Source organism: Aphelocoma coerulescens, chromosome 2 (assembly GCF_041296385.1).
Source record: "Aphelocoma coerulescens isolate FSJ_1873_10779 chromosome 2, UR_Acoe_1.0, whole genome shotgun sequence".
NCBI classification, from domain to species: Eukaryota; Metazoa; Chordata; class Aves; order Passeriformes; family Corvidae; genus Aphelocoma; species Aphelocoma coerulescens.
In genome coordinates, this window is record NC_091015.1 from 87,109,040 (window position 1) to 87,122,101 (window position 13,062).

At 36.9% G+C, this 13,062-nt stretch overlaps 1 protein-coding gene across 2 annotated transcripts in view; it reads left to right on the forward strand.

The window, feature by feature from the left end:
• Positions 1–13,062, forward strand: part of LOC138105805 (cadherin-12) — a 158,635-nt gene that overhangs the window by 23,992 nt on the left and 121,581 nt on the right. For both annotated transcript variants that reach the window (XM_069005891.1, XM_069005892.1), the window contains exon 2: positions 9,671–9,965. In XM_069005891.1, the coding sequence (XP_068861992.1) occupies positions 9,671–9,965 (295 nt within the window). The remainder of the gene's footprint in view (positions 1–9,670; positions 9,966–13,062) is intronic.

Here is a 13,062-nt window from a genome sequence, read left to right on the forward strand (position 1 = left end):
ATATTTATGACTGCATAATTGGAGATGTATTTCTTCTCCTAATTGCAGCTGTGGTGTGGAAATGTATGTTGCCTCACAGCTACTGTCCTTCATACAGGTTGCTCCCTCCTCAGAAGAGCAACTCCAGCAGGAAATTTGAGTTTTCCATAATTAATTTCAAAAGAACCAGGCTTACAAAAGCCAGCTATTCAATTCCTCTAACTAGATGGGACAGTATGATATAAGGAATTTCAGGGGAATTCAATTAGCTCCAGATGTTTAGGGTGGAGAAGTGAATACCACCAAGGAAAGGAGTGAGAAGCTGCTCAGAGTCAAGATCTCTTCCAGGAGCATTGAAGTTGTCAACAGGCAGCTGTCTTTTTGTCTGTCACTTCAAAAAATGAATGGCACACCCCACGCTTTCTTCCCTATCACATAAGGTATTCCTACTGGCATCAGTAGGGCAACTCCTGTGAAAGAAAATATGTCATGCAACTGACTGGCTATAGTTTCCATGGTACATTAGATATCAAATTAAAAACAAGTCCACAATGTCATAATTATTAGGTGAGATGAGGAATCAAGCATGTGTCCTCTGATAATGGTATTTTCTGTGTAGAAAAGTCTAAGTTACTAACCAGGATTTTATACCTTGTAGCTTAAGAGATCTATAGATTATAATTCTACAGAAAATGTATCACATTCACACACCCTAGAAAGAAAAAAGATTTTGTCATTTCACAAGCATAAACACCTCATTCTAGACTAAAATTTCTAACCTTCCCAACAGCTTAATTTCAGTGACACTTTGCAATATAAAGTTCCTGTTTGTTCTCAACTTTCTGAGCAGTGGTTATCTGGTGATCTTCAGAGAGACTATCTTCATAAATATAAGTAGATAGTCATTAGAAATTATAAACTCGCCTCTAAAAGGTGTCTTAGAAATTTTGGTTTTGATGTAAAAAATTTCACATAAACACTTCCTAAGTCTCCAGTGTCTATTTTTATTATATTTATTCATGCAGCCTAATTCATATTTTCATGCACTGATCTTTTATATGTGTTGTAGAGAGATACAGCAGGGAACACAGTGCAAAAAAATGTATTACTGACAGTATGTATTATCAAGAGAGATGCAGCTCTGTTTGATATTCTTACAGTGATTCCTCTTTCAAAAAGATAATACTGCAATCACATACACTACCTCAAAAGATCACCACCCCTTCATACTTACCATTTTAATTGATTACAAAAATCTTATTGAATATTCTGCTGATCTTGCTCAATTAAATAACAAGAGTTAGAATTTGATTGTAATGCTGTCTTTTCCTCATTATTTTTCAGAATCAGTAAATAAGTATTGTCTTGAAGAGGAATACAGATATCTCCTGCCTAAAGCTGGGATGATTTTTTACCCAGAGCCCTGTTTGTGGCAAATCCCCTTCCCTCATTTCTGAGTTTTGGACATCAACATTATGCTCTGACTTAACCACAGGGACTCCAGCCAGGCAAGGGTACAGAGGGAATATCAGTGCTTTCACAGGTGTAGATTAAACCAGGCCTACTGGTGCCAATTCAAATGCATTCATTAGTAACAGATTATGTCTTCCACAGGCTCCTTCAACCCAGAAGATTATTTGCCACAGATTTCGGGTGCACAGTAGTGAAAAGAAAAGGCTATATCTATGTATGAGGATACATGGCACGACCTCACTTTTCCCATCTGATGCATTAAGGGTTTTGGATTGTGAGGGTTTCAGATTCAATCCCCTTCTCAGTTCCTGTTAAATACTCTGAAAAATTCTAAAATTATAAAAATTTAATGATATGGTAAAATCCTTTTCCACTGACCTGTTATCAGCAGCTGCACACTCCATTGTAGCTCATATTACTTTGGCAGGATATATAAAATTGCACTGGATAAAGAGGAAATAGGAAGTTGATAAATTTCCTCAAATTTTGTCTCCTGTTGCTGTCTAATGGCCAATACTGGAATTTGTTGTTGGAATCTGTGATTATGTTGTTACTTGACAATGGTTATACCCAGAGACCTCATCAGATTGATGTTCACATCAGCTGTCACCATTCTGCAGAACACTTTTCTCAAACGACTTTCAACATAACTGTGAACTTAAACCTATCAACATATATACACAGCACATTGTAACATGGAGTTATATGAGATCAGTAAGAATAATCTAATTTAAAAAATTGCTTCTAATATTGATTCTTGCATTAGAGTTGAAGAGGGAGGACCAGAACATGGAGTTTCTATATGCATCACCTCTGGCTAAAATGCTGATGCAGAAATAATCATCAGAAATCTATGAAACTTGTAACTTACATGAATAATTACTTGTATAATTAAATTATATTAAGACATTATTGACAATTTTTGAGTATTTCAATGTTTTAGTAGTGCATAACTTTTTTCATTGGCCAGTATTTTTTATGTACATGGCATTCCATGAAAGGACCATTGGGTTTTTTTCCCTGTGATTTTATAAGTGTTTTTTTTAAATTCCACATAATGCAACAAAAAAATTAATGTAGAGAAGAATTAGAAAAAATAACAATCCTTAACCCCTCAAGTGCATGATGTTGGTAGAGATGAAGATTTATCTGAACTGACGAAGTTAGGTAGTGTTTTTATTCCTTTCTAATGATTCATTTGCCATCATCTTACTGCCCGACAACCACACTCATTATTGGAAAAGTCTGTTCTGACTTAGTGTGCTTAGACTAAATCCCCATGTCAGAAGGAGATAATGTTTTATTTAATTGGATAATAAGTGTTTGAATTTAAATAAAGCTCAGCTTTATTTGTGAAACAAGAATCATTAGAAAAAGAGTAGAAATTCTTTTTTACATAATTCCTTTTGAATTAGATTGTATTGTAATCTAATTTGAACAGAAGGGTACTGCAAAATGCAGAACCACATTGTCTATTACTATTTTTACAAAAAGTAGTCAGAAGAATGCCAATTTTTGGAAGCAGATATTTTGCTAAACATAAAAAGAGAAGACATAGAAATACAATCCAAAGAAAATTAATCATGATGATAATATATGCACAGCTTTCTAATTCAAATAATATTTTTAAAATTTTTTGTATATATATATATACACACACACATGCACACCCTTTAACTGACATTTGTAATTATTGTTTGAAATTCTTAAAGTACTCAGAAAGCCTAATCACAGATGGGAGTCTCTTATAAAAGCCCTGTACAAAGCTAGGGCAAAGACACCTCTTTCTATTACAAATAATTTTCAGCTTTGAAAGGAAACTAAACCTTCTTTTCCAAATGACCTTTAAAAAAAACATTATTTTCTACTTTTGTTCACCTTTCTTTTACCTCGTAATTTTGCAGTTGGACTCTGCTATCTTAAAGGTCTTTTTCAACCTTAAGGATTCTCTGATTGTGTGATTTTAGTTGTTCCTTGTTTCCATATACTATTATTGTTCATCTGACCCATTTGTAGTAGTGTCCTAACTCTTCTCAACACAAGCTCTAGTCTGCTGTCTTGCCTGCCTAATGCATATTAACTTACTAGTTAGAAGATGCCCTAGGTAATCCAAATTTCTAGGATCAGGAAACATTTTCACTGACCGCGTTGTGAGCAGATTTTACCTCGTCCCTAAATGTCATCTGCAGGGGGGTGTGCGTGTGGAGATGGAGAGGGAAAGAACGAAAAACAGTTTTATTGGGTTTTATTAGCAACAATTAGACTGGGTTTTTTTTATTTCTCCAAGTCCTGAATTAAAGTCTCTGACACCCCCACAGCCTTTTTAAACTTAGGAAAATTTTCAGGGTTTATGCTTTTTTAGAGGGGAGGAATAAATACATTTGTGTAAAAGCAGTACATTAGATTCTAATTATCAGTTTTTAAAAGAAACTATGCAATCTGTGTAGACCCTGGAGTTGTTGCCAAGAGAAAATATGAGTAGAATAATTATATTTTAAAAGGGCAGTCTTCCAAATATAAAGTCTTCAGGCTCATTTACACCCTCCTCTCTTTTAGTGGGTATCCCTGTTCCAACACAGCCTTTTGCAGTAGAGATCTGTCAAAATAGGTCTGCTTTCATCTATGTTAACTGCACAAAAATGGCCTTTTTCCCTTTCCTCAGTTCAGGACATCATTCCATGTTTGCAGTCTTAAGTAATACTGGAGTTGAATGGATGTTCTGGTTTCTCAAACAGTTTTCATTGCACATCTTACCCAAGAAAGGGCAGGAGGAGGAGCTGGTGGCTACAGGATGAATGGTGATAGCTGGGAGTAGGTGCAGGAAGAGGAAATAATGGAACAAAGTCCTAAAAATACATTGCATAAAGAAAAATGATGTAAAGTTACAGATGTGGGATTGATAACTAATACTGTTGTACAGGCAAGGAATGATTAATAGCCTGGAACATTTACCATTTTTTTTTCAGTCCAGATATGCACCACAACATAGCATTTAAATTGATTTACTAGTAATAAATAAGTTGGACAGTGATTTTTTTTTTTTTTCAGCCTGTGAAATTGTCAGTGGAATAAGACCTAGAATCTTAGAGTGCATCATAGGGTGAACATATCAATTTAGGGATGTTAAGCATTCCTTGAAATTTAAAACTTTTTTACTCCATTCTCTACCTTTTTTGTTTTTTTCTTTTTATGAGGATGGGAAATGCAGAAAGGGAAGTTGTCAACCCATACAACAACTTTTCAATGTCTGTATCACTGTGAAATTAAGATCACAGCAATCCTGGCAGATGTCATAACCCTTGTTCTAGCACGATTTGTGGGGATATAGTGATTGCTTCATTTTAAAGTAGACTGTCTTGCAATTTGTTAAGTTTCTTTTGCTTCCAGTTTCTTTACCTGTGTATGCGAATTTACATATTTGAGTTTTGAAATTATTGTATTAATAAAAGTCATTGAAGTATTTGAGGAAAGAGATGGTTAACAGTTGAGGATCAGATGAATAGGATACTGAAGGGAAAATCAGCACCATAGGATACTTAGGAACTCCTGTAATGTTCAATTTATCAAGGTGTATAGAGCCATTCTTGAGTTACATTACCTAATGCATTTCCTGGTCTTTCATGTGGTTTGAAATTATTTGTGCAGGTGTATGAACTCCTGAAGTGACACAGACCTGATAACAAGGAGTTATTTAAGCAGTAAGATCTTAATTTACTCCTAAAATACAGACAGTTGTATTTCTTGTTAGGAATGGGGCATAACTGTCAGAAGAATTGAACAAATAATTTCTCCCAGATGTGCAAGTAGTGGGTTGTTACCAAATTTTTATCCTCTCTGAAGCGAACTAGCTTTCAGCTTGTTACAGGCTGAAGCAGATTGCTAGGTCACATGGACTTGTGGACTGACTCAGTCTGGCATCTGGTACTGGATATGATTCAAAAACACAGTTATAATTTCTGCAGAGATTTCTGCAATGTATTTCACAATAGTCTCCATCTTATTATTCATACTTTATTTTTTTTAATCAGTCATTTCCTTTGCCATATGTGTTATTGTTTGTACACATTAGCAAGAATTATGGAATCTTTTTCTGCCATTGCAGAAAAATATTCAAGATTTTCTGCACTAATAGATTTTGCTACAAGAAATTATTAGTTTTACACTTGGGGCAGATTTGCCCAAAGATCTGACACTAAACTGTTACTGTTACGATCCGGTTTAAACTCAGAAAAGCAAAGCAAGCTAAATCTCTGTGCATAAACCATAAAGAATTTAGAAGGTTCAAAATATTCCCAGAAATGAGATTCAAACCAAATGAAGTTAGATGTTGATGCCAAAAAATTGATGTATTTTATTTAACAGTAAAAGAGGCAAAGAGAAGGGAAGAGAAAAGAAAGAGAGAAAGAAATGGAAAAAAGAAGCGTGCGTGGGGGGTGGGGGAACAGGGAGAGGTGACAGGGGTTAGGTGGAAGCATATCACCCATCCGAGGGTCCCAATGATGTCTCGCTGCTCCCCTCCATCCGGTCTGCTGGTGGTGAGGGTCCCCCATCACCACCATGGCCACGCCGCCACACACCAAAGAGTGCAGAATCCCACGGATTAATATACACTTTGGGCCAGGTGGGAACGCCCACGTGTCTCCCTTGCAGGGGCCAGCTTGACACTGTCCCTTGCAACACTGAGGGTGTGTTGCATCATCTCTGGTGCTCTGGTGCAGGGTCTGGGGACCCCTTGGGGGGGCCCCTGTGATGGGCCATGTCACCCCTTCTGCTGTGGATAAGCTTCCCCTCCCAGTGAGGACCCCTGAGCTGGGCTCCTCTGCACAGTGGAGGATGGGCAGTCACTGCACCTCTGACCAGAGACTTTCCCAAATACCCAAAGCCTCTCCTCCCTCCACTGGTTGGTTGGAGGGTCTGTGTGAGCTTGGCAGCTGATAGCCCTGGGGCTGTGGTCTCCACCTTGGAGGTGTTAAGCCTGTGCTCAGTGAATGTCCCCAGCCCTGAGTTGTTACTTTATCTTATCTTCATCAGTGAGCAGTGTCAGGCCTCAGTCAGGGCCCCATTCAGGGTGTGGCAGTCTTCTCTGCAGCTTTTGTAATACAGGATTAAAAGTCCTTCAAGAAAATGTTTAATTCATAAATTACAATATTTCAGTCTCTGACACTTATATAGTGAGAATAAAAGTGTGGATTTCAGCAAAGGTAGAAACAAATCCCTCAGATTTACAAGCCTTTACTACATTTCTAATATTCAGGATTTATTGGGAAAACATAAAATTAAGACAACCTGTGTAAATACAATAATTTGTACAACCTTGTTGCAGTAAATTCATGTGATTCTGGAAGGGAAACACATTGTGGGGAGGGAAGTAGGTAAGATGGGAGCACTTGTTCTTTTGCCCTTGAATTTTGCTGAAATAGTGGAAGACCAAGAATTAGAAAATAAGTACAAGCAAGAAGGAGAAATGGGATAAAAATCAAAGTTGCTGTGGACACAGTGTCAGAAAAAGTAGTCTTTCACATACCTTCTGTATGTTTTTCAGCACAAAAAAATAAATGTCTTTTCTTCCAGTGCAATACAGCTTGTAGCACATAAATCAAGACACAGTAGCAAGAATTCATTCTTTAGCCTAAACTGCTTTCTGGAAAATTTAAGGCACTGAAATTCAGGATTATTTCCTAGTGTTGTGTAAATACACCTAATGCTAGCTTCTTGCTCATCGTATCTGAATATAAGTTTTGCACTCATTTTATTGTTGGATAATTTATTTAATTTTAAATTAAATCAATCAACTATTCCCCTACAGGAACTAGACACTGTGTAATGTTGAATTGCCCCACAAATCACATAGCTCAGTCTGGGTTACAGATAAGCATGCATTTGCACATTCTCCAGCAATGGCATCTAAGGAAGCCTGTATCAAAATCAGCAGATTAGCATGATTTGGTGAATAAATACAATGGGACACATCCCAGCTAATGCAGAGCAATGGAGCTCTCTTGAATAGGTGGAATGGTTCCTAGATGCTACTAGCTGAGTGATACTTGTGAAGCCCAGTGAACACACCTGTAACTGTAGAATTGCTAATCCTGCAAGTTATAAAGCTTTTTTTCTCCAGTACATTTGGGGAAAAAAAAAAAAAAGCTATGTTTAGTCTAGTCTTTGTATTTCAGTCTTCCTTTGTCTTGGGAGCCCTTGCTTTTCCTGCTTTTTCTCCAGCTAGGAAAAGCAACTATAATTGTTTCTCTCTAGTATAATCCAAGGGCTCAGAAAAGACATGCAATGCAGCCTGATTTGTTTCAAGTTGAACATAAAACCTACAGCTGGCAATCAGAAGCACACTCAACCATCTCAGCTTTAGTGCCAAATCCGATGACAGGAGATGGGAGTAATCTTGTCATGCTTCCCTGTTTACAAACTCCTGCTTTGTAACTGCATTCTTATGCTCCGTGATATTCTTACTTCCAGGAGTATGCATCAAGGTAGTCTTCACAATGAAGCCCAAACAAATTTTATTTAATATAGGGACACTACAAAAAATATTGTCTGGTTTCCTCTAAAAAGTTCTAACATTTTTTTCTTCAAGGTTTCTCATCATAATTTTTTGGGTTTTTTTTCTCTCGATGTGTGTCTGTAAGCCTCTAAATGATAATGGAAGAAAAATACCAAGTTTTTACTGAGCAGGAAATTTTGAGCCACTTAAATTAAAATGATGAGGAAGAAATATACATTAATTATCTCAGACTGCAATATCTTTTCATTGTGTAAGCAAGAAAATATTTAATAGCTCAGAAGCAAAATGCTTTGGTTTGGACTAGAGAGATAATTTAAAATTGCATGTGGGGGACAGCTAGATGAAAGATCAGAATTTAGTATATTCACTGAGCAAGAATGATGAGATGAAAAAGTAGACAAAGAAGACACTATGTTCATGTTCGATCTGTGCCACAAACCATGACCTCTTCCACAGTCACAAGGACCTATTTTCAATTTCAAGTCGATAGCTATAAATGTTAGTAATTGCCTTTACCTCCTTCTCTGTAGCTTAGCTTCTTGCCCCATTACCAAAACCATTTAGTTCCTCAGTAATTCATTTTCTACATAATCTCCTTTCATGTCCCATGTTTCCTCCATTGTGTTTCACCTTGGGCAGTACATCATGTAAATAAAGCCTATATCCATAATCGCTTTACAATTCAGCTTAAGAGAATTCACTCTTGAAATCTCCATTCCGACCGGTGTCCATTATAGTGATCTTTTTAGCCCTCATTAGATGGGAAAAGTGGACGAATATTTTAAAAACTATTTCAACATCAGTGATGTAACCTTGAGTATCTTTTCAAAGCTTTTAGATGTACTTAAAGGATGAGTACAGAGCAAGTGAAGGCATCTAAGAAGCTCATTATACAGTATTTAGATTTTAAAAATTCCTGCATTTAAAATAATTAAATTTATTGTAGGACAGACACTGATTACAGGGACAAAAACATCCAAGAAGTTGAATTCAAGTTGTTGTTTGTTTGTTTGTTTTTTAAATTATAACTAGAGATTCATAAGAGTAATAGCCTGAAAAAGGTGTATACTGGTATTTAAGGCAGAAAATATTGAGTTCTGTACTCTTTCAAAATGAGCAAGAAACTCCTAGATTTTCAGTCTGCAGTGTGATTATCTCAGAAAAGACAAAAGCAAGTGATCAAATATTTGTGTAAAAGGTAGTACTTTTAGTTCTGTTTAGCATTTACTGTAATCACGAGGTGTATATTTTCTTTTTTTAAACCAACTTTGAATCTACGTTTTAGACGCCATCAAGCTCTTGCTTGTGAAATAAAAATTAGATATTTCCCTTCTACTTCTCTGAAAGCCAAATGCCTGTGAAAGCTTTTGACACTCTCATGTCATCTCACATTTGTTTGATGTGGTTATGGGTGATTTTACATCCTTGGTCTTAAATTTCATTTCATAACAAATGTGAAGTCTTGCTTCATTGCAGTTTTAGTTGCTGAACTACTCTCTGTGCTTTACTAGATAAGGGTAAAAGTCTTACATAACATACTATCCACATTTTTTCCAGGCACTTAGAGGCAGTTAAGGACTTAGGAAGTTGGTTCCTCCAATGTCTTTTATTGCAGAAAAAAAAATTAAAATAATCATTGCCGTCTAGCCTAGGAAAAACCATTAATGTTTTTGTCCTCCCCTTTGTTTTTCTTTTCTTCTCAAGCTTCATTCTGACTTGGACAAGGGAGTCGGCACTGTTAAATATACCCTTTCAGGAGATGGTGCTGGCACGGTTTTTACCATTGATGAGACCACAGGAGACATTCATGCCATAAGGAGCCTAGATAGAGAAGAAAAACCTTTCTACACACTCCGGGCTCAGGCTGTGGATGTTGACACCAAGAAACCACTAGAGCCTGAATCAGAATTCATCATCAAAGTGCAGGACATTAATGATAATGAGCCAAAGTTTCTGGATGGGCCTTATGTTGCCAGTGTCCCAGAAATGTCTCCAGTGGGTGAGTAAGAAGCTGTAAATGCTTGATAACTAATTGCGTATTACTTAATTGTCTCAATGTACTTTTCTTGCAAGAAAAGAAAAAAACAAAGAAAGAGAAGGATGAAATGAAAAAAAAAAACTTCTAAAACTTATTGTTAGAAATGTTTCTAATACTCTGTGCCTAGATATACACAGATTACAGTTTTGTTTTAGCTTTGTTTGCTTATTTAGAGACTTGTTCTCCTGCAGTATGAGTGTCTGTGATGTTAAGTTTCTGATGGTAGAAAGAGTTAAAAAAAAAAAGATATTCAAGGAAGATATGCTAATAAGGTTCTCTGTAGCACCAAACCTGTTATGTCACTTGATGTGGTGCATTCCCCTCTCTTCCTAGTTTACATTTGCTGTTTGCTGTACAAAATCAGATTGCCTGTTTGCTGTAAAGCATCTTGCCATTTAACTGGTTTTGTCTTTGTGGCCCTTAAACTCCTCCAGCACTTGCCTGATCTCCTAATTATGCATTAGGTGGCAATTCTTTATTCAAGTCCTGCTATACTGTGCATGCTCAAAGTAACTATTGCCCTTGCCTTGGTCACAATGCGAGAATGAGAGTCTGCAGGAGTGGCATAAGTTATCAGAAACCTAATGCCCAAGAAAACCTTTAGTGCATCAGACTCTTACATTAAAATTAAAAATAAAAAGGAGATTGCCTGGGAACATGGTAAGTTTTCAAAAACCTAGTGTACAGGGGACAGAGTAATTTCCTTTTCAGAGAAAGGTGGACTGCAATAAGGATACTGAAGCAGTGGAATAGGTTTTTGCTTGAAGAATTTTCACAACACAGTAGATATTTGCCAGGAATGACATAAAGAGCATCGATCCTGCTTTGGAGCTGGAGAATATGCTAAATGGGCCCCTTGGGTCTCTTCCTGATGGCTGATTCTGCAGTGGTCTTGAGCAGTGTGTTTGTAACATAAGCGCACTGCTTGCGTCCTGCTGCCAGATGGCATTTTGGGTTTCCCTGCAGGCACCAGAAATTAATTTGTTCTGGGCTGGGAGTCCTTTAACTTCCCAGTGCTAGTTCCAGCTTATTGCCCTTCTCTCTCCTAAACTGTCTTTTCCCAGTACTTCACAAGCCAGTACCAGTCATTTAATACTCCCGGTAGCTATTAACAGTTTTGGAAGTTTTCTGAGTTTGAAGTGGCAGAGGGATACTATTCCCCTCCAGCTATGCACCTCAGATGTTGATGTTTTTAAAGTCAATCTGGGAGGTGACTGGCTATCAACGCAAGTTGCTACATAGAATTAATGAGGTAGTATTTAAAATTTTGTGATAAGGAGTAGCAGAATGTGATAGAATATGATAAAATGTGATGTGAGTAAACATGTAGAGATGATCATGTTGATCTTATAGAAGTGTAGAGAACAACTCACTATAGTCACCCACAGGGGTTTGTCTCTAGATTCACAATATAGGTGGTCTGTTGTTTCCCCTAATGACATGCACAGTAATATTACTTACAGTTGTATTATTTAGAGATGAAAACCATTTTTTATATTTTGACACCTGTGTCTGTGGCAAATTCAGAATAAAATTTCTCACCAGTGAATGTATGGTTGGTTGTGAAATTGCTTTTAAAACCTGATCAGAAAGAAGAAATGAAAATGAGTGATGCTGTTTGTATAGCAGAATACAGTGCCTGCATTTATTCTCTTACTCTGTTGCTCTCTCCCATCTTCCTTTGTTATTTCCTTAAATATGTGTCTGCAGCAGAAGATTAAATGCTAACAGAGCTTTTACTTCATATGAAACACTCTTCAAGGTGTGTCATACATTGTTGCTTTTACATGGATAAGGAGTTGCATGACTAAATGAGATAACAACAGAGCATGTTGTGTCATGCATACAGCATTTTAAAAGAAATGCTTTTCAATTTATTCTCCTTTAGAAAAAAAGTAGTAGATACCATGGCAAAAATGGATCTTCTTGGTCTTTTCTTTATTCATTCACATTCACTCTATCTAGAAGATTTATTCATAATGATGCCTTTTCCTGGTCTTAAAATCAAGACTCAAACACGTTTAGAAGGGGAAAAGGGATTTTACCTTGGTATTTTTTTTAAGGATCCTTAGGTGCACACGTCCAGGTCGAATGCACTGAAATGCACACTGCAATGCCCACCCCCAAAAGATCTGGTATAACATTATAGGTCTGACTAATTAGCATATCTATCAAAGATTCCCCAATGAGAGGCTCAAGTGAGTCCCCCTCCCCAAGGAACCTTCCCCTGGATGGTTCTATCTTAGTTTACAGAATGTGTTCTGGAGAGGACCTTGGGGTCTAGGGCACACTGATCCCTACCTACGAAGCTTCTAAAATGTTTAGTCTACTAGCTGAACAAACAAGTCAAAGAATGTAGGCAAAAAGCACTAAGAATACAGAAATTGTAAAAAGGTTTAACAGGGGTATAAAACAAAAGACAAAAATCCTCATGGCATCAATAAGAGTTGCTATTTTCCTCTGAATAAAATAAAAGATGGATGAAAATTGATCAGAAAAGGCAAGGCAAGGCAAGAGTTTCCTTAATGGAGGCCTAAACTTCAATTAGTGGTTACTAAAGCAGATAACAATTTTTGCTGTTGGGTTGTCTTGCAGCAAAAATATCCAGAAATGCCTTGTCCTCTGTGTCAGGAGGTTGTGCCTTCTCTGATGTAGGTCTTGCTGCTCTCTTGTTCTCTCTTATCTATGTTTTTCCTTCCTTATGCAAGCCAAGATTTCTCAGAGGATCTAAAACTACTCCTTTCTATCATCAGTACCATTTAGTTGCACCTATAGAGATGCTTAGGCCTACCAGTGCCTGAGGCTGACATTGAAAATCACTTTGATTTTTCAGCTGGTGCAGCATATGGTTGTCTTGGCTTAGGGAAAAACCCCAGATAAACTCTTCCTCTCATCTGTTTTTTTTTTTTTTTCATTTTCATTTCTAGTTGCCACTTTTTAATTACTAAATGTTCTAAATTTCACTTGCTATAGTTTTACAACAGTAATGATTATAAACTGCACTCATGCACATATTTCTGTTGTGTGAAACGCACTGAAACATTACTTTTTTCACACT